We start from the raw sequence: 20356 nt of genomic DNA, 5'->3' as shown, positions 1-20356 counted from the left end.
GTGACTTTCTCCATTTCTTACCCAAAAAAGAAAACTGGGTTTACCGTTGAATTCCTCTTGACCACATCTTCCTGTGTTCATCTTCACAAAGGAGCTTAAATTTTTTTGGCATTTCTTTACATCCCCCCCCTTTTTTTTGCATCTAATTTAGTTATTTTCAACTTTTTTCAACAGATTAAACATTTGGAATTTAGGGAGGTTTTGTTTAGTAGTCCATTAACTTAAAATAAGCAAGCACAAATGAACTGTGTTGATGTTTTTCAGAATATTACCTTTACATAACCCATCAACACACCCATTACAATTAAAGAGGGCTTTTGAACAAGCATTTATATATTCATTTTAAATTGCTATTTGCATACATTCTGTGCAGTGCTTCTTCACTGTCATATGAATGTGTAGTCTTCTGATTACTTATTCTGTGTTGATATTGCAGCTGTAATTATTTATTAAGTAGGCAAAACCATTAGCACAGATATGAGCTATACAGAAAACCATGACACTATTAAAAGTTATAATTCTGTATTTTTGTTATGGTAGTGTATCTGAGTGGATGTTTTATTTCCTTTAAATATAATTATTTTTGAAAGTTTGAAGTATTTATACTGAGATAGTCATTCTTTGCACCAATTTAGACTTCCTAATTAATCACCTATAATTACCTATAAATTAGTACATTACCTATAAATTACCTATCAGTTAATAACCTCATGCATCTTACATTTAAATCAGGCTAGTGTTTTAGATTGTTAGAGCATGTAAAATCAATTTTAAAACATTTTTAAATAATATACCTTTGATATTCTCAGTATAAAAGGCCATCGTGACTCAAAGTGATTGAAAGCAGGTATTTATTAAATAACATGAGACTTTAAGGTCAAGATGATAAGATAATCCTAAAAAAAACTTCTTGAAGGGGTTAATGCAACAAATTACTAACATATATATTTATTAGAAAATACTAATTATAAATATTTTATACATATGCCATGTGTATCTTTAGCAAAGGACTACTAAATATGAGTCATTTTTGTATTTTTATTTCACTAATGAGAACTTCATAATGGATGAAGTTCAATGAATAAACTTAAGTTCTCAGGAGAGCCTCTCTAATTAAATTTCCTTTTCCATTTGACTTCCACCCTTCACTGAACTCTTCCCTTATATAAGTTCATTTCAAACCTTACTCATTTGTGTTCTTTTATATGTGTTTTATTGGCCTGATAGTTTAACTTCAGGCATTATATAAAAACCAAAGTTCAGTTCCCTTTTGTTTCTAGGTAAATTAGGTTAGAGGCTCTTTTCTACTTTCTAAATCTAATTATTTAAAAAAAATTTTCAAATAAAAATTTCTAGGAGCTTATCAGTCTAAAGCCACAGAAAAACAATACTACCTACTTTAGCATTTTAAACCTCCATACTGTATTTTTATGTTTGAATTTGTGATCTTTATCTCTTCCTCCTCCAAAAATGCTCTAGCATTTTTTAAAAGTTTCCTATGAAATGTAGGTGAGAACATTTTAGAAATTTTGCAAGAAAATTGACATAATTATTGCCAGTTAGAGGTGTTACACCATTACGTCATTTGTCCCTTGAATTGATATTCTAGAAGTTATAGAGAAAAACAGGATTTAAGTAATTAAGCAAAATATAAAAAAGTGTTCAGTTAGAAATGGCTCTACAGATTTTTCCATTACTTTTGTAATTTTGTGAGTCAGGTCAGATATATTATTGTCTTCATGATTTATTTGTCGGTAAATGCAATATTGACATTTGTTTGGAGGAAATAAAGGCTTGCTTAGTTATAGTTGGAGTCCATTTGGGTACTAATGGTACTGATATTCTTGTTCACATATTGCAATTTTTTTTTTTGCAGTTTTACTAAAGGGAGGAAAAAAAGAGGAAGAGAAACCATTTAGAGACTGTGCAGATGTATATCAAGCTGGTTTTAATAAAAGTGGAATCTACACTATTTATATTAATAATATGCCAGAACCCAAAAAGGTAAAACCAGAAGTGTTTGTTTACGAGATGTAAAGCAGATCCTAGTTGAATTGCTGAATAATCAGATTGATTTGTGGGCTTGTTAAACTGAAAATATATATGCCTGAGCTCTTTTCTCCCAAAGATACTGTTTGCCAGGTCCATAAAAGATGAAAACCCTATTGTACAGACCTCCCCCAACCCCACACCTCCTGTCCCTCTTTCACAAAGTTTTCTATTTATCCTCTGTTCATTTCTGGGATGTCCCATTGCTCATAAATGCTTGCCTTGCATAGATTACATGTTGAAGTAGTATGCACTTCAAGTACATGGAGAAGAGTTAGGAGCAATCTTCAAAGCCCCAAGGACCCAGATGGCACATATCATGTACAGTCCAGATGCTTGTAGAGGGGGAGCCAGGGTCATATAACTGTTTGCAGAATCATTGCTCCTATTAGGGTGGGAGAAACGTATTCTATCTTAACTCACAATCTTGATAGGATTTGCTTTTCATGTTTACCTAAAAGAGTAGGTTGGATGATAGGATTCATCAGTATGTTGAATAAGATCCAAAGTAAACTTTGAAGCAAACACTATGTTCCTGCTGTCATATCTCCTTTATATATGCTTTTCCCCTATTTATTCATTAAATCATCCATCCATTCCTTCACTCAATACATATTCAGTGAGTGTCATTCATCAGTCCCTGCCTAGGGACACAATATAGAACAAACAGATCCCACTGTAGTGGTGAAGACAGACAGTTACACAGATAATTACAACATACTGTGGAGATGTAGGGATTGAGACAGTCTGTTTGAAGCAGAATATATGGAGAGCCTTGAGGAGAGCCATGCTCTTTGACATGTAAAAGCTTTATGTAGCCCAAGGTGCCAAGAGGGACCCAAAGCTCCAGGAAGACCACCTGCCTTTGTAATGTTCCATGCTCAAAAGATGAAACAACTTTCCTCTTCTCTTTGCCCCACCTAAATTACCAGTCCCATGTCCTCATTTCCTGTGGATACTGAGCAAGTGTTCTTAGAAGGCCTTTCCTAATTCCCTCAAGCAGCTTTGAATGACTTTCTCACCAGCAGGGTTCTACAAGGCAAGGACTGTGCCTTTTTTGTCTTTGATTTTCTGGGACCCAGCACATTGTCTGGCACATAGCAAGTCTTCAGTAAATATGTGTTTGAATGAATGAATAAATGACCTTCTGATGATAATACCAACACTTCCATGTAGTATACAGTAAGTCAGTCTAATTTAGTCTTCTTGATTATTAGTCTCTTTCGATGGGTGAAAGAAATGCATCTTAGAGACCAGTGTGCCAGATGTTACATCATTGTCAAGAGCAGAGTCTGGACTCTCCCAACATCCTGTCTCTCCTCATTTCAGTAAGGATTAGTGGTTGAAGTTAGCTCAGTGTTTTTTGTTTTTTTTTCCATTTCCTCGGACAAAAATTTCTTCTAAAAGAGTCCTTTCATGCTGTTCTATAATGAGGAAGTTGGGGGGGGGAGTTCCATACATTGCTACCTGGGCCACCCACCAAAGAAGTTTAGTTTCACCTGTTTTTCATTTGGGGCTTCTGTGCAAAACCTCACTTAAATTAAGTGCTCCATGGATTAAAAGGGGGAAAAAAACTGTGAGGTACAATGGTGACTCTGGTAGTAAAGAGAAGAGGGTAACTTATTGTAAAGGGAAACATTTTGAATCCTTTGGATCTTATGATAATGAAGCCTTCTTACTATACTTGCTGATATCTTAAAAGAATACTTAAGCGTAAATTCAATTGGTATTGAATTTACACATGTATACACATCCACATACTCACACACCATCCATAGTAGTGTTTAAGTGTATCAGAAACTGTCCTGGGAGAGAGGAGTGGAGCTAACAGAAATACTCTATAATTTACCTACAGTATTCCCCAAGACCTGAAAGAATCCCCAAATTATTGTCAGTTCCACTAAAATAGAATTTGACTATAACAATAAAGTTATCTAAAAATATTAAGTGACCTTCCTTTAGACATCTAATGATTCTATGACATATATGAATATAAAAATAAAACAAGTTTTAAGGTTTTTAGATTAACATTCACACTTTCAGAATCCTTTTCACTCTATCACCCAGTACTGTCACATGGCCCCAGGTTTTGGCAGAGAGGACATTACAAATAAAGTTTTGATCATTTCATGTATTTTAATTCATGTATAACTACCAGCAGTTTGAGATACAAATGATGCACAGGCTATTTCAGAATCACTGCTCCTGTTAGGGTGGAAGAAAAATATACTATCTTAACTCATAATCTTGAACAAATTTGCTTTTAATATTTACATAAAAGAGTGGGTTGGAGAATTCAGTTCACTAGTTCACTGGCTGACTTCTGTGTTGGTTTCATCAGGATAGCATGATTTCAACCTACACCTCTGCAAAATGGTGGATTTTGCATGTGATGGAGCTTCAGGGTTGTTCCTGAATAAATTACATCTAAAATATTAAATTCACAAGTGCCAAATATCTGCTTAGTCAAGCTTTAAGGTTTGGGCCTAAGAAAAAATAATAGCCTGAGCAAGTTAGCAATAATATCAGTATAAACGTATAAGAGGCAAATTTTTATCACTGTGGAGACAGCCCCAGAGGAGGGAAGTTCACATGTTGTCTGGTCAGGACTATCATGAGATTTTAGTTTTATTGGAAATATCAGAGCATAGTGAGAGAAAACGATCACTGAACAGAAAGGAGAAAGACTTGGGCTTTCTTCTTGACTTGGGTGTTCCTTCCTTTGTTTTATTTTTTCCCCTTTATGATCACAGGTCCTCTCACAAGTACTAATGCAGTTCTATTATGGAAACTTTAGATTGATAAACCTGTGCTTTTTCATACATAGCAATTTTTTAAAATCTCATTTAGCATGGCATTAGTAAGAAAAATTATTGTATGACATTTCCCTAGTATAATTTAGAAGCTGGTCAATACAGGAATTCAAATGCATTCACAGTTTGCCAGGTCTATTCTAAACACTTTAGATGTAAAAACTCATTTGTTGACTCTTTTCAATAACTCTATGGGATAGGTGCTCCCATTGTCCCAATTTTAGAAAAATAACTTGCCCAAATCACATAGTAAGTATCGAACACAGGCTTTGTAATAAAGGCATCAACTCCAGACAGTATCTCTTGGGGGCAGTGGTGGGGGGGGGGGGGGCGGAGGGGAGTACAGCGGAGAGGGAGCTAAGTAAGATAATTGTGTTTGTTTTCTTGGTGACTAAAGTTGCACCATTTATATTTTTTTAATATGAACCTATGTGAGTGACACCTGAGAGGGTTTATTATCATAAAATTGATTCATGTTCTGATTATAAGCCACCCTGCTCCTTTCTACCTTATAATCTCACTTTGTTCTCCTATGTTGATATAAATCACTGGAATTCTCTTATAAAAATGCTTGGAAAATGCATCAGATGTTCACTCTTCTGAGTAGATTGTGCTTTGTAGATCTAAAATTCGGTGCTACCTTTGGATATGCTTGGCACAATCTTTGCTTATTGTAATGCTTGCAGAAACTCTAGCTCTAGCAAGGGTAAGAAACTTAAGGCCAGCCTATAAAAATAAAACAAAAAGTTCATATATGTAAGATACGGGATATGGACCAATCAACAAAATTGAGCTATTAGGCAGTTGACACAAACTATTACAAAGTGTTCATCTCTTAGGCAGAGTAAGAGTTGCAAGCATACAGAATTGTTTTATAGTTATTTTTCGGACATCACTCCCTTCCAAGAAATAATGTCTGCAAAGATCAGTGTTATCTTTTCAAATGAGATGTAGAAGTCAAAGGCAGTTTCCTAGGACTATTTAATTTTTCAAGCAGACAAAATATGAGGATCAGATCATTCATGTATTTATTTTTTAGTTTTGTGTTTCTAATGACTGTGGTTATTTTTCTCTCTGAATTATCTTCAATGCATAGTAGTAGGAAGTAGGATTTTTCCCTTCATTTCATGAATTTCTAAAACCAAATTCTTTATAGCCAGTTTAGTTTAATCCAAAAAACCAAACCATTAAATCATAACTCTGCTTATTGTAAAATATTAATAATTTGTTTCTGAATTATAAGTCCCCTAATTCTTGGGAAAGGACCATAGCAAATGTGTTGAGCCTCTTTTTATTTAAGTTTATGGAAAAATAATTAACATCCTCAAGCCTAATCATTCCAACTTGTATGGAGCATAAAACCATAAGAACTATGTGAATCAAATTTCCTTTTTTTGTTTGGGTTTAAATCTCTGTATTATGTTAAAAGGTATTTAATGCTTGAAAGCTTTGACCTTGCCTGGGATAGGAGCCAGTTCAATCTTTTCTTGGATAGAGTTAATCCCAAGTCATATGATCAATAAATACAACAGGCATTGTAAATGTAGTAGGGCCCTTGTCTCCAGGAAGGACACCACCAGATAGCACAGACCACACAATATTGGCGAATGAACTTTTCAAGTCCTTTCATGTCAAATCTTTTGAAACCAACCACCTATTTTCTTAAACTTCCTTCATCTGTTAAGCATAGGCTTTTTTGTTTTTCTTCTGACTAGAAATAACATGTTTGGTGTTTTTTGTTTTTTGTTTTTTTTTTCTTGGCTATAGTGAATCCAACTTCTTAAATAGATATATAATAAAAAGTAGCATGCTCAAAAATTAGTGGTGTCAATATTATTATATTTATATTAGATATTATATTACTATATTAATTATAAGTATATAAAATATATAAACTATATTAATATAACATATTATTCAGCTGGTAATCATAAGGACAATTTATTGAACTGCCATGGATTTTGACTTTGTACATTTCATATTCTTATTATAAACAATAAATTGTATGCAATGGTAATTATAATAGTAATCTATAGTATGATATGTAAGATATTACAGAAAATATGTGCTGTAATATGTAAGATATTATACAGATTATATAATGCATAATGTAAACACATACTATCTCCTATGTAAAATACATCTATGAGATGAGAGTAATGACAAAGCCTATTATGTGCCAGGCACTATTTGAAAAATTCTACATGCACTGACTCATTCAGTCTTTGCAAAGATCTAAGCAATAGAGAGAAAAGAGTGGAGATTTGAACACAGGCAATTTGGCACCCAGGTCCCAGCCCCTAACCAATATGTGATTCATCTCTATTGTGATCATAGTCCACAATGGCAACTATTATCATTGCTGTTATTATGAAGTCAGAATAAGAATTGTGGAGCATATGTCCAACCTGTTACCTTCTCTGCACCTCAGCTTCCAACCTAGTAATCTGCCTGAGTAACCTCTCTCTCTCCATGTAGCTCTGACTCTCTCTGGTCTTTATCTAAGAAGTGCTTGTAGAACATCTTAACATTCTCAAGTTACTGAATACATTTGTTTAAAAGGAAATTTCTTTGTCTAAAATTTGTGAATGATTTTAAAACTTTGTCTTGGCTTTTAATAACATAGATAATAGTAATAACAAAACTGTGAAGAATAGTTTTCTCTACTCAACATATATTTACAAATGTAGTTATTCCTTTCCCTGAGTATATAAGTTTGCACACACAGTTTAGCAAACTTCCAGGCAATCAGTGTCCATTAAAAAATAAAAATCTGGAAAAAATTCTGGCAGGGTAAACCAATTAAGGCAGGGTAAAACTTTAAGAAACAAATGACACTAGGGGTGCCTGGGTGGCTCAGCCAGTTGAGTGTCCAACTTCGGCTCAGGTCATGATCTCGTGGTTTGTGAGTTCGAGCCCCGCGTCGGGCTCTGTGCTGACAGCTCAGAGCCTGGACCTTGCTTCGGATTATGTGTCTTCCTCTCTCTCTGCCCCTCTCCCGCTCTTTCTCTCTCTCAAAAATAAATAAACATTAAAAATTTTAAAAAAAGAAACAAATGACACTAGTTTCCTCTAGCGAAATGTTTCCTTGACACTTTCACTTACTCTTATTAAATATCACCAGTAAAATTCCACCTTGGCCACTTGAAGCACCACCTGTGCCTTCTTTAACCTGTGCCATCTGGATTTTATTATCATTGGAATCCTGCAGTTGTCTCCTCAAGGTCACAAATGACTCCTTCATTTTAAATTTAAGTGTGCATTTTCTTAATCCTTATTTCTCTTGACTTCTCTGGAATATTTGATTAAGTGGATCACTTCCCCGAATCAAAATCTATCCCCAACTTTCACTGCATTCTGTTGATCAGGTTTTCCTATTTTATCTTTCCTTCTTGCATCTTCATTTATTCAACAGATACTCATTTAGTACATGCTATAGGCTAGGCCCCGTTCTAGGCAGTGGAGACAGTGACAAATAAGATGAAGTCCCTGCCTACCTAAAGGTTATTGATGTATTTTACCTCCATCAACCCATTCTTGGATCCTTCTCCTTCCCCACAGATACATGTTTTTCCACCTTTTACTTCTTCAAATAATCCCTTTTCATGCTCTTAGCCACTGCTTTTAAACAGATTACTCCCAGTATAATTTTGAATTAGGTAGACATGAGGTTCAAATCCTAGATCCAGTACTTCTTATTAATAATAGCCATTAGTAAGTTACTGAAACACTCTAAGCACTGTTTTTTTCATCTGAAAAATAGAGATAATAATCATATCTATGTCATTATTGTGAGATAAGTTAGAAAATACGTATATAGTGTTTAAATTATCTAGCACTTAACAGCAAGCATGCTATTGTTATTGGTGATTGCTTTCTTATTCCTTTAGTCTCTTACCCATACTCTTATCCTTGTGGTCAACCTCCACTAGATCGTTTGCAGCTGTTCATTAAACCACCCCCTCCTTTTGGATGACTATGCTACCTCAAATTCTATGTGTCTTTTCTTGTATGTTAGCTCTCCACTTAAATTGTTCATTTAGATCACTGTCTGTATCTTCTTCAGGTCACTAGAGTTGAAAATTATGAACTCCTACATCTCCATAAGCCTACAGGAACAATCACTATTGAAACTTTTAGGCATTTTGAGGACAAGATCCAGTTTTTCTTCATCATAGTATACCCAAGTGTAACACAGAATCAATGCCCCAAAATGCTGTTTGAGTAAAAACTAAGTGAATGAATCAGTTAGAATTGGGGAGGAGGAAAGAGTAGCTAGAGGTTGGGTTGAGGCCAAAGAGTGGGTACAGATTGGTTAAGGGATTAGTAGAAGGGGAACCTTGGGACAGGGAGTGGAATTTCAACTTATAATCTTGGATGTGGGTCAATTCCTAGGGACAATAAAGATACACTGATGGGTGACTGTTGTGAAATTAGAGGAAGAGCCCTCTGGAGAGCAGTTTGCTTAATTTATATGCTCCCAAAGAGGCATCTGTCTCGTAGTTCCTTTCACTCTGAGGAAGTACATGGACAATTTGTCCTTTGAATGACAGTTGTTGCCATTGTTTTCATACCCCTTAGCCGTTTGTGCTCCAGACTGAGGGCTTCAGGGAAAACGCTTGAGGTTTTTCCTTTACTCAGACTTATCACTGTGCCCACACAGCCTGTCTGCCACTGTTGCATCATATCTATACCTTTAGCCAGACTCCACAATGCATTAGCGGTCAACTGCCAGGGGAATGGTGTTCTCCATGTCTAGGACCTTGAATAATCAAACTGCCACATCCCCACTACATCAATTACAGTGATTACTCTCTGAAGATAATCCTGTTACAGATATGTTTCTCTCCCTGGGTGGACTCTGGGGGAAATGAATCAATTTCTAAATAAATACTATTGTTTTAGAGTAATTGAAATGAGTATAAGTCTTTGATAGCATTGGCTAACTTTCCACAGGGGGAAGAAATGCTTGTCACACTCAAAAGGAATATAGTATGTCATATTCTCCTATTATTGTTCATGACAAAAGTTTAAGCAAATAATATGTTCTCCATATGCTGTGGACCAAATTTTGCCTCTAATGTAATACTGAACCATCAAGACTAATGATTGTAGTATGTAACTATACAGGAGTTAATGTGCAATGAAATATGTAATAGCTAAATATATATGATTTTTAATTATCTTTTCAAATCCATTATTATTATTATTATTATTATTATTATATCACCATTTCAATTAAATATTTAAGAATTCTGAGTCTTATGTTTTGGCAATAAAGTGGTCTGTAATTTTAGAAACCTAGATAGCATTTTTTAAAATTGAACATGCTTAAGTGCCTATTACCATTCAAGATAAAACTTCTTAAAAATTTTTTTATAATCTGACACTGAGACAATTTTCAGCTCACTGATTTAAATTTTTACAGGCAATTTAAGTAATATGATGGAACGTAATCAGAAACAATTCTAATATAAAACTAAATACCCAATAAGATAGCTAAACCAAGATTTTTCACATAGTAATTTTTATTTAATTTATCTGTGGGCCTACCTATCCTGTTTCTGGTTTTGAAACATATTTGATGCTCTTTTCTTTAAAGCAGACATAATTTTCACTTGACTTTGTTCTACCTATCTCTATCAGGTATTTTGCAATATGGATCTTAATGGGGGAGGTTGGACCGTAATACAACATCGCGAAGATGGAAGTCTGGATTTCCAAAGAGGTTGGAAAGATTATAAAATGGTAAGATGGAGGAATTTAGTTTTTTGATGTTTTATCATGAGGTTACCTTCACCACACTGTGTGATAAGCCCTTGTACTTTTAGGTGTTTTTTCAGTTATTTTAAAAATAAAATGATACATTAGTCACATTATTTTTATTAAACACAAAACACTCATAAATCATTTTCAGTAAATGATTTCCATATGTGCATCAGAAAGAAAAATGTATTACTGAAATTATTTGGTGAACTGTTATGTATTATCTGGATTTGTTCCTGGTTGAATGAGGGTGGGGAAAGCTAGAACTCAGACCCAGGTTGAGTACATGATCCAGGTCAAAGGAGGTGTGCATGGCTCTGGATTATGGAGAGGTGCTTCCAGTGGCCTCACTCATGTAGCTGGCAAGTTGTTGCTGGGTGCTGACTAAGAGCTCCTTCGTGTGGCTGGGTTGGGCTTCTCCCAGTATGGTGATCCAGGGTTATCAGACTTCTTATGTGACAGTTGGCATCCCTCAAGCACAAAAATAAATCTTTTTAAGGTTTATTAGACCCAGAAATGGTACTGTATCACTTCTACTGCTTCCTTTGGTTAAAGTTAATGAGAGGGCCAGTCTACATTCAAGATTCAAGGAGTACACAAGGGTGTGAACTGTGAAGCATGGTTCACTGGGGTCTCCAGAATTGTAGCAGACATCACTGGTCACCATCACTATCATCGTAGCTAATCTTTCTAATGCTTAATATGACACAGCCCTATACATAAATTCTTATTCATTTTTTATATCAAACCTATTAGCTGTCTCCATTTTAAGAGGAAAGTCAGCAAGCTGGGAGATCAACTTTTTGAAGATAATATAGTAGATAGTTTATATTTTTTTAATCTTTATTTTTGAGAGAGAGAGAGAGAAAGAGAGAGAGAGAGAGTGAGAGTGGGGGAGGAGCAGAGAGAGAGGGAGGCACAGAATCCAAAGCAGGCTCCAGGCTCCACACTGTCAGCACAGAGCCCGATGTGGGGCTCCAACTCAAGAACCGTGAGATCATGACCTGAGCCAAAGTCAGACACTCAACCAACTGAGCCACCCAGGCGCTCCTATAGTAGATACTTTAAATAATGCACAATCCAATAGTCATAGAGTCAATGCCTACTAAATTAACTATTAAAATCTGCTGACAGAATGTCAAGATGCAATAATGGAAGAGGCTTCCATTTATGGACTAATTCCATAATTTACATCTAAATGTTCTGGGTAATTCTTGTTTTGACTAGCTTTTGACAAATTCCCCTCTCAGAAGGTTAAAGAAAAGGTGAAGAGAAATGTATGAGTCTAAGCTCTGTCTTAATATTCTTATAGAAAATGTGTGAAAACTGTAGCTAATAGACATCACACTGTACACATTAGTAGGTTCATAGTTGGTCAAATGACAGTTAAAATGATTTGAATAAGTGAAGGGCATCTCTTGTGGTGTCTCTGTGTCTACTATATTTATTATCAGATACATAGTTGAATACTCTGAATGTAGGTTAATAAAGTTTAGAGTTATACAAAGTTGGAACCTTAATGTCTTCAAAAAAGCATGAATTCAAGGTAGAAAGGAAAGCTACAGCCAACAAGATAGAATTCTACAGAGATAAATGTAGTCTTCCACCTAGACCAAAAATACACAAAATTAAGTAAGAGTATAGGATGAAAGTGACAAATTAGCTTAAGAACCTGGTATTTAAAGGATGGATAGATTTACCTGACTATAAGCTCATTTTGTGTTGTTAGCTATTAAAAACCAAGACCAGTGTGCTCAGTCTATTTAATAGTTTATAGTCTCAAAAAATGCAGACTCACTGGTGTCTACTGTAGTCTGATTCCATCATTAATAATGCTTTAAGTTCTTGTGGATTTTGAACAAGTGAACTTATCCTATAAGGTGCAAGCACTGAATGGATGGGGCTGTAACCTGAAGGGAAAGCAAAGCATTTAGGTATAAACTGTCTGATAGCTATTTAAATTGACTGGGTGGAGATAGGTGGTACTAGAGCCTGCTCCTTACCGTGTGGTCCAGAAACCAGCAGCACTAGCATTGTCTGGGAGCTTCTGAGAAATGCAGCATCTCAAGCTCCATCCCTGAGTTAGAATCTAAATTTTAACACTGCTTTAAAGAAGGAAGCCCCATAATGAGTGGAAGAACATTCCAGAGAGGCAAAATTTGACCGAGTATGAACAAAAGTCTCTGATGATTCTTTCCAACATGAATGGACCGCCTATTAAGTGGTGAAGACCTCTCTTCAGTGGAAACACTCCAGTAGAATGTAAATCACCAGATTATAACAGAGAATATTAGTTCCACTTCAAGGTCTCTTTCTACTTATGTGATTCTAAGAACATATGGGAAACATTTCATCTAAATTCTCAAAAAAAGGGGCCTTGCATTATGTCTGTATCAACAGTTTGAATCTTCACCCTGCCATTTGCAAATGGAGTGTTTTTGGCAAATCATTTAACCTATACCTAACTTACCAGTTAAAAGGGGACATTAATGATAATACCTCACCTGCCTTGCAGGGATGTTGTGAGGATTAGATATAAATAAAACACTTGACATACTACATTTTCAATAAACAGTAGTTATTACCCAAGAATAAGACATCAAAGAGTGCAAAATTTTTACTTGCCAAAAATATTATTTTGCAAACTATCTTATCTCAGGATTATTTAAACCACTAAAACGGAATGTGAAGAAGTCATCTGAGAATCAGACTGTAGATACAGGTTCAGGCAAATCTGAAAAACATTATTATTAATATCAATGATAATAGAAAAATGAATATAAAGTGATCATCATGGTGACTTTCCATAATGCTGAATTATTATTTGTAAGCACCTGCTGCCTTGGCAAACTAGACACATTAAGTAAGACAGACTGACCTGAAGTATGGCAATGATTCATGTCTTATAAGTATTTATGTATTTAAGCAACTTTTTTCGATGTTTGACTGAGACTGAATTATTCTTTAATTATAGCTTTGAGGAAGTTTACCTCTCCCCCCCCCCCCTTTTTTTAAATACAAAGACTATCCTATTTCATTCAAACTAGAACAGTTTATCAGCTGAGTGTCAATTCTACATGGTCAGAAAATTGAGAGAAGTGTCAAAATCTGAAACATTTTGGCAAAAATGAGTCTGACTGATTTTTTGTTTTAATTGAGAGAATTCATCACATGTCACAACTTGGTTAACTTTCACCAAAACACATGGTAGAAAGTGTTCCCATTGTTTTCCTCCAGAGATTTTTACCTCTGGACAAAATAAGGACTCCCAACAAGAATGGATGTAGGTTCCTTCCGCCAACTCTTCTCAGTCACACCCACTTCTGTTCCTAACATCAGAAGAGCTGGCTGCTAGGGTGTTGGATCCTTTGGGAAAACACAAACTTCTTGGCATGCCCCACCTCCTCCTCAATCTCTACGAGTCTACTGTTATACACTAAGATGCTTCACCTCTTTCTTGAGTGCTGAGTACAGAAATAAAATTTCATCCTGCCTTCCTTTCTGCCTCGCCTCTCTCCTTCCCTTTATTCTGGTTGATATCTATGGGCTGCCTTTTGCCTCATAAGGTTTCCAGAACAATATGTTAAAATTATCAGCACATGAATTACAAATTCATATTGTAATTTATTATTTTTAAACCTCTCTCACCAGGGAAGATTTGCAACTTATTTGATTCTTAACATTGACTTTAAGCCTACAAAAGCCTTTTACCTGAGCTTTGTTTTCACTTAACCTTCCTTATGAGGGGATTCAGCAAAATCTGGTTTATGGATTTGTAAAGATGTTTGCAGAGAGGGAAGTCTGCAGTGGGCCTTTTTAATGAGGCACTTAGGGAACCATTTTAACTCTTTCAAGCCAGGAGGATACCATTTAGTGGCCTCCAGCAATGGCACTTATCAGCAGTACTTTTGCATATATAAAGCCCAGTCAGCTTGGAATTCCAAATAGTACTCTAGTGGCCTAACTTTATGGAAGGTAGTGACTAATGCCCTGGAGACAACCTGGCTTTGTATTGAAAACAATTACCCCATAAACAGAACTTCCTACGGACACAAATATTCGGTCTGAGCACCATACCTTCTGGGAGTTCTTTGAGCACCATACCTTCTTAGAGCTCTTTGTTTCTGGAAAGAAATTAAGAACATATTTTCAACTGCTTTTTAACATCTTCACATTAAAAAGAGAAAAATATATATAAGAAATTTAAAATGTTGAAGTAAATCATTCTTTTGATCTTTCTTGGGATGAATGTCTCAGCAGTTACAGGAAGAGATACATGATTGAATTGTGTATTAAAGCACCTCTGAAAAGCCATAGATCAGTAACCCTGCCTTCATATCTGTTTTCTTTAATCATTTGTATGGAAAAAAGATGAAACCCGTAAAATACATCGACTGTGTCTGGTTTCAATTGTGTTTCAGCTATAGAAAGTCAACACTTCCTAGAAGCATTATCCGACAAAAAAAAAAAAAAAAGCAACAAAGTATAGAGACAATTATTTTATTAACTTGGGAACATACAACCAAAACTGAATATTTCTGCAGGTCTTGGCCAAAATTAATGAATATTGATCTTTCCTCTGTGTGTATTTTTTTTTTTAACAATATGCAGTTTTTAAGGCCAACTTTAAGTATTAGATTAGGTTAAATTCCAGTGTCTGTTTTTGCCTTTCATTAAAGGGCTAAAAGAGGAAGAACATTGATTAACAATCTATCTGAAATTTTACATGTGATTGTGATTGAAGTAACTAAACATAATAGTTTCCATGAAAAGATATGACCTAGCATTGTCGGGTTTTTATTACTATTTTTTATTCTTTTGATAAAGACTTGCTGCTTTTTTAGTGTTAGCACTAAAATTTGTATAAGCTTTTATTTTTATTTATACAGATGTTACAGGTTCTTTGGAGTAAAATATAGACCTATGGTAATCCGGTATGTGTATGATAAAGTATGAGCCTGTTTTTTTTGGATGTGGCCATCTCTATATTTTAGGGATCAACATACTTTTTTTTCAAGGACAGTCCCATAATACATTATCAAATTGTGTCTCCTGATATGGAGCTCCATATGAAGATGAGGTTTTATGCCTTTCTCTTTCCTGTGTACCATTCAGATAATTTCATCTGGTTACTATATTCTTCCTCATTTGCATTCAGAATAGCTGTTCCACATCATAATTATATGATTCCCCACCTATGGTACAAAGCAGACTCATCCATGGAACCTTTCAAAAACGTACATATCTCTAAGCACACCCCAGACATATTGAGTCAGAACCTCCATGTGGGAACCAAGTCATCTTATTTTTAAAAAGCTCCACAGCTGGTTCTGATATGCACTCCTGGTTGAAAGCAACTGTCAAAGCTATGAATTTATTGGCATGAGTTTAAAATCTCAAAAATTACCTCTTTTGCAGTTCTTAAAACTTATGAGATATAGACAGAAAGAGATGAAAAGAACTAGGACTAAGGGACAGTTGGAGGACACAGCTTCTCTCTCCATTAGGAAGCAGAAGTAAAAATAAGAGAGTAGTCTACACTTTGGTTTATGTCAGCCAGTGTCAACCAGTTGGTTTTAATTTCTTATTTACTTTTTCTTTATTTTTAAAAATGTTTATTTACTTATTTTGAGAGAGAGAGAAAGCACACGCAAACTGGGGAGGGGCCGAGAGAGAGAGAGGAGAGAGCGAATCCTATACAGGTTCTGTGCTGTCAGTGTGGAGCCTGAAACGGGGCTTGATCCCATGAACCATGAGATCATGACCTGAGCTGAAGTCAGGAGTCGGACACTTAACTGACTGAGCCACACAGGCACCCCTAATTTCTTATTTAATAATTCTTGGATTAAAATGACAGTACTTATTTATATAAACCCAACACTCAACTTGCCGTAAGAATACATTAGTTCCTAGCATCTAAAAACCTTTTAAATAATTGTTTCAGTATCCCCTTATTCATTTCCAGGCTAAGACATAGTCCTGGATTGTTTTTGTTCCCTTTTGCATACAGAGTAGAATGAAACCTGCTTCTCCTCAAATAGCTCACAGTCTGGTGGGAGAGAGGCAAGTAAACAGAACATTACTATGTATTGTGATATATCCTTTAACTATAATAACAACTAGATTTTTGTTGTTCTCATGTATCAGCATTGAGCTAAATGCTTTCAATATATTATTTCTCTCTCACAACCTTATATATGGAAACGACATTTTTAATCCCTGTTTTGCAGATAAGGAAACTGAGGCTAAAAACTAATAATCGGAGGTTCCACAGCAAATATGAGACAGAGCAATGCTTCAAATTGGAGCAGAGATAGGGAGTAGAAGATATTTAATCAAAGCCAAGCCTTTATTTCTAGGCATTAGATCTGTAGTCTGCCTGATAAACTATACAATAGACAGTTTACTAATGTGGGAACCCATTTTCCCTTCTTTGACTTATTTTTCATCTTCATGATGAAACAGTGTTTTCTGCATGGCTGCCCTTAGCTTTTAGAAAGTTCCCTCCCTACCCTCCCTCTCTAACAGTCATTTTGATTCATTGTAGCCGAACATCTTGTTCCCACCATGCGCCATGTTTAGACAGTTTATCTGGCAAGGTGCATGGAATAGAATTTTTATTTATAAAACCAAATTTTGTTGTTTTCCTTTCAGTTGCTTCTTCTCTTTTCACTCAGAAAAAGCAAACTGTTTAGGAAGGGATGTTAAGCTCCACTCAGAGGAGGTACAAGTCTGCGTGCCATGCTGGGGACAGAGGCTCTCATAGGAATGACACTAATCTGTTTTTTGAGGCTCACTGGAGATCACTGCCCTTTTTCCCTAGGGAAGCTGAGCAGTTTTATCCCTGCAGTGCTTTCAGCAGCATGGAAATATGTGACCTAAAACTTAACACTTCATCATTCCCAGCTTCCTTATTCACATTTAGTATAATTGCTGAATCCCTTCTAACTGCGCACCAGAGGGAATCCTCAAGTGGCTAGAGAGTTGACGCGTCTAAGCTGAGAAGAAAATGCAAGGAAAAATCCCAGCAGTCTTCTTTCTCCTCCCAGTGGCTGCTGCAACTGAGAATGTGCTAATTCTTTGACTTTCAGTGCCCTGTAGCTTTTTGTTTTGCTTATTCATTGGAGAAGGTAAGCTTCACTCTTCTTTCTGGTATGTAGCCTTGCTGCCACGAAAATGTGTAAAATTCTTAGCACATCCTAAATTGCTCTGATATTCTCTGCCACTGTGGAACTTTGGCAAAGTATGACTTGTGCATCTCAGAAACAGAGAAGCAGGGGAGCACTGGAATACTGACTTCTGGGGGTCCTATGTCTTTGCTCTGAGCTACAGGACCTCAGGGGAGAATATATGCTTCAGGGGAGCATATACCAGTACAATTTGAATGAAGAGTGTTGAGTTAATTAAAAACTAAGTTAAATTTGGGAATAATCTTAAAACTGTGCTTCTATATGTTAATGAATTTTGTTTTAATTTTAAGTATAAAATTATATATTCATTTACACATTATTGAAAATGTAGGGCCAGAGTCTGGAATTCTGGGTCAGTGGTTCTTTTTTAGAACTTTCCCATAATTAAATGCATCAAAGTTCTACCTTCTGTTTTTTTGTTTTTGTTTTTATTTTGTGTTTTGTTTTCACTAGAGCAAATAAGACACCTGCAAAGCAACGTAAGTTAAAATCTTCTAATGTTTTATTATTTTTCTAGTCTTTTGGAGTAATTGTAACAAACATAACTCTAAAGTATTTTTTTAGTGATTTGCTTTTATTGAGCAAACCTAATATTTAAATTAGGTTTTATCAAAAACAAAACAGAACAAAACAAATGGCTCTTTTCCCACTAATACTTAACTTATTTACATAACATTATAAATCTTATCAGAACAATAATAGAACAGGCATAAATGGTTTGGGGACCCAACACTACTGATGTTTAGTAAGTAACTCAATTGGCAGAGACAGTAGCACACAAATGTATTTAATGCATTTAGTATCCTCTGGGCATACATGCGCACACACACACACATATACATGCATACATAAACTTATATATTTTAAGTTCATTTATTTTGAGAGAGAAAGAGAGAGCACACACAAGCAGGGGAAGGGCAGAGAGAGGGAGAGAGATAATCCCAAACAGTCTCTGCACTGTCCGCATAGAGCCCGATGCATGGCTCAAACTCATGAACCATAAGATCACGACCTGAGCCAAAATCAGGAGTCTGGCACTTAAACTGAGCCACGCAGGTGTGGCAATCAATATATGTCAAATAAGGAGTGTGTTAAGTTTGTTAAAGGAGAAATCCGTTAAGAATACTTCTACTATAGTTATAATTCTATAAAGTTGATATACATTAAATTTGAAAAAAAAAACAAGATTTTCAGATTCTATCGTCTGTATTGGGAAAATGAGAATTGCTGTGATTATCTCAGTACTACCGTCACACTTCTTAAAAGTAAAACCTTTGTAAATGATTGCCTCCGTTAACAGAATGTTTCTTTCTGAAACATCAGCGTGTATATCCTGCTATGCTGGAGGTGTGTCTTTCAGATATCAACGTGCCTGGGACAAATGGGGAGGTTGTTTGGACATAGATTCATGGGGCTGGTTCTCAAATATTTTGATTCTCTGTGCAGCCAGGAAATTTTTTTTTTTCAGCCAGAGCTCCAGTGATCATGATTCAGTGGGCACTTTAAACAACAAGAATTATGTTGTTTTTGTTTGTTTGTTTGTTTGTTTGTTTTGTTTGTTTTGTTTTTAAATGCTCAGAAGTGTTTTGTCAGTGCAGTACGAGCTAAGGCACAGCATGTTGTCTCCAGGAGCTTCAGGGGCAGGAGGATACCAGAGAAGCAAGCCCTCTTCGGAGCTGGGCATACAGGCTCCCTTTTGGCCTGGGTGCTGGGCTTCAGACCCTAGCCTCAGAAGAGCCAAGGCTGTGTTGAAGAGGTTGATGTGAGTGGAGCTGACTGTGATGAGTGTTGATTTCAGGCCCAGGCTCTGGAGCAGTTTTACCTGCATCTCTGGCCCAGCCACAACAAGGTCCCTGATGGTGCCAGGGCCCAGGGCCATTGTAATCTGCTTGAACTTCACCTCGATTCAGCTGTCTGCTGGGCCTTGCTCACCTCCAGCTCCAGCTGGGCCCAGGGACAGACCAGTTCTAGCTCTCGCACTTCCTGTACCCACTGGAGCTCCACCTTCATCTCAATGGCAAAAGCCTCTCCTTTCAACTTGGCCTGCAGCACAGTGCCTTCTTCCTGGATGTGCAGGGTCTCTGCATGGGGCTCAGCCCTCGCCTTGGTAGTTCCACTGCTCTCCACAACAGTGCTCAGAGCCTCCACTCCAAGAATTATGTTTAATTACTTCTCTGAATGTCATTAAATGCTATAGTGTTTTCCTCCCTCCTTCCCTCCCTTCTTCAAACTTCAATAAAGCATATGGAGTACTGGGTGTATGCTAACACTCTGTAGTCTTTGAGGCTTCACAGATATAGCACAGCTTCTGTCCTCAAGGAGCTCACGGTTTGGTCAGTAAGACAAACATGCAGTTCAAGAATTACATTAAACTTCAAGCGTTGCCAAAGAATACTTTTTGAGGATTCGAAAACTGAATATCCTAATCTAGAATGTCAGTAGTTTCACATCACCAACAATGAGAGTTGGCTTTCCTTGGGGGACCACTTCTTTTTTTTCACCCACAAAGAAACTATTTTTGAACATTTAACAACCGTG

General features: G+C 36.2%; 1 protein-coding gene across 3 annotated transcripts in view; it reads left to right on the top strand.

Annotated features, from left to right (window-relative positions):
* ANGPT1 (angiopoietin 1) overlaps positions 1-20356 on the top strand; it is a 239371-nt gene that overhangs the window by 183357 nt on the left and 35658 nt on the right. For all 3 annotated transcript variants that reach the window (XM_042923454.1, XM_042923455.1, XM_042923456.1), the window contains 2 exons: positions 1877-2004; positions 10509-10610. In XM_042923454.1, coding sequence (XP_042779388.1) covers positions 1877-2004; positions 10509-10610 — 230 coding nt within the window. The remainder of the gene's footprint in view (positions 1-1876; positions 2005-10508; positions 10611-20356) is intronic.

This window comes from Panthera leo, chromosome F2 (assembly GCF_018350215.1).
Source record: "Panthera leo isolate Ple1 chromosome F2, P.leo_Ple1_pat1.1, whole genome shotgun sequence".
Classification (NCBI taxonomy): domain Eukaryota; kingdom Metazoa; phylum Chordata; class Mammalia; order Carnivora; family Felidae; genus Panthera; species Panthera leo.
The sequence above is the reverse complement of the archived record's forward strand: the minus strand, read 5'-3'. Positions and strand labels throughout refer to the sequence as shown.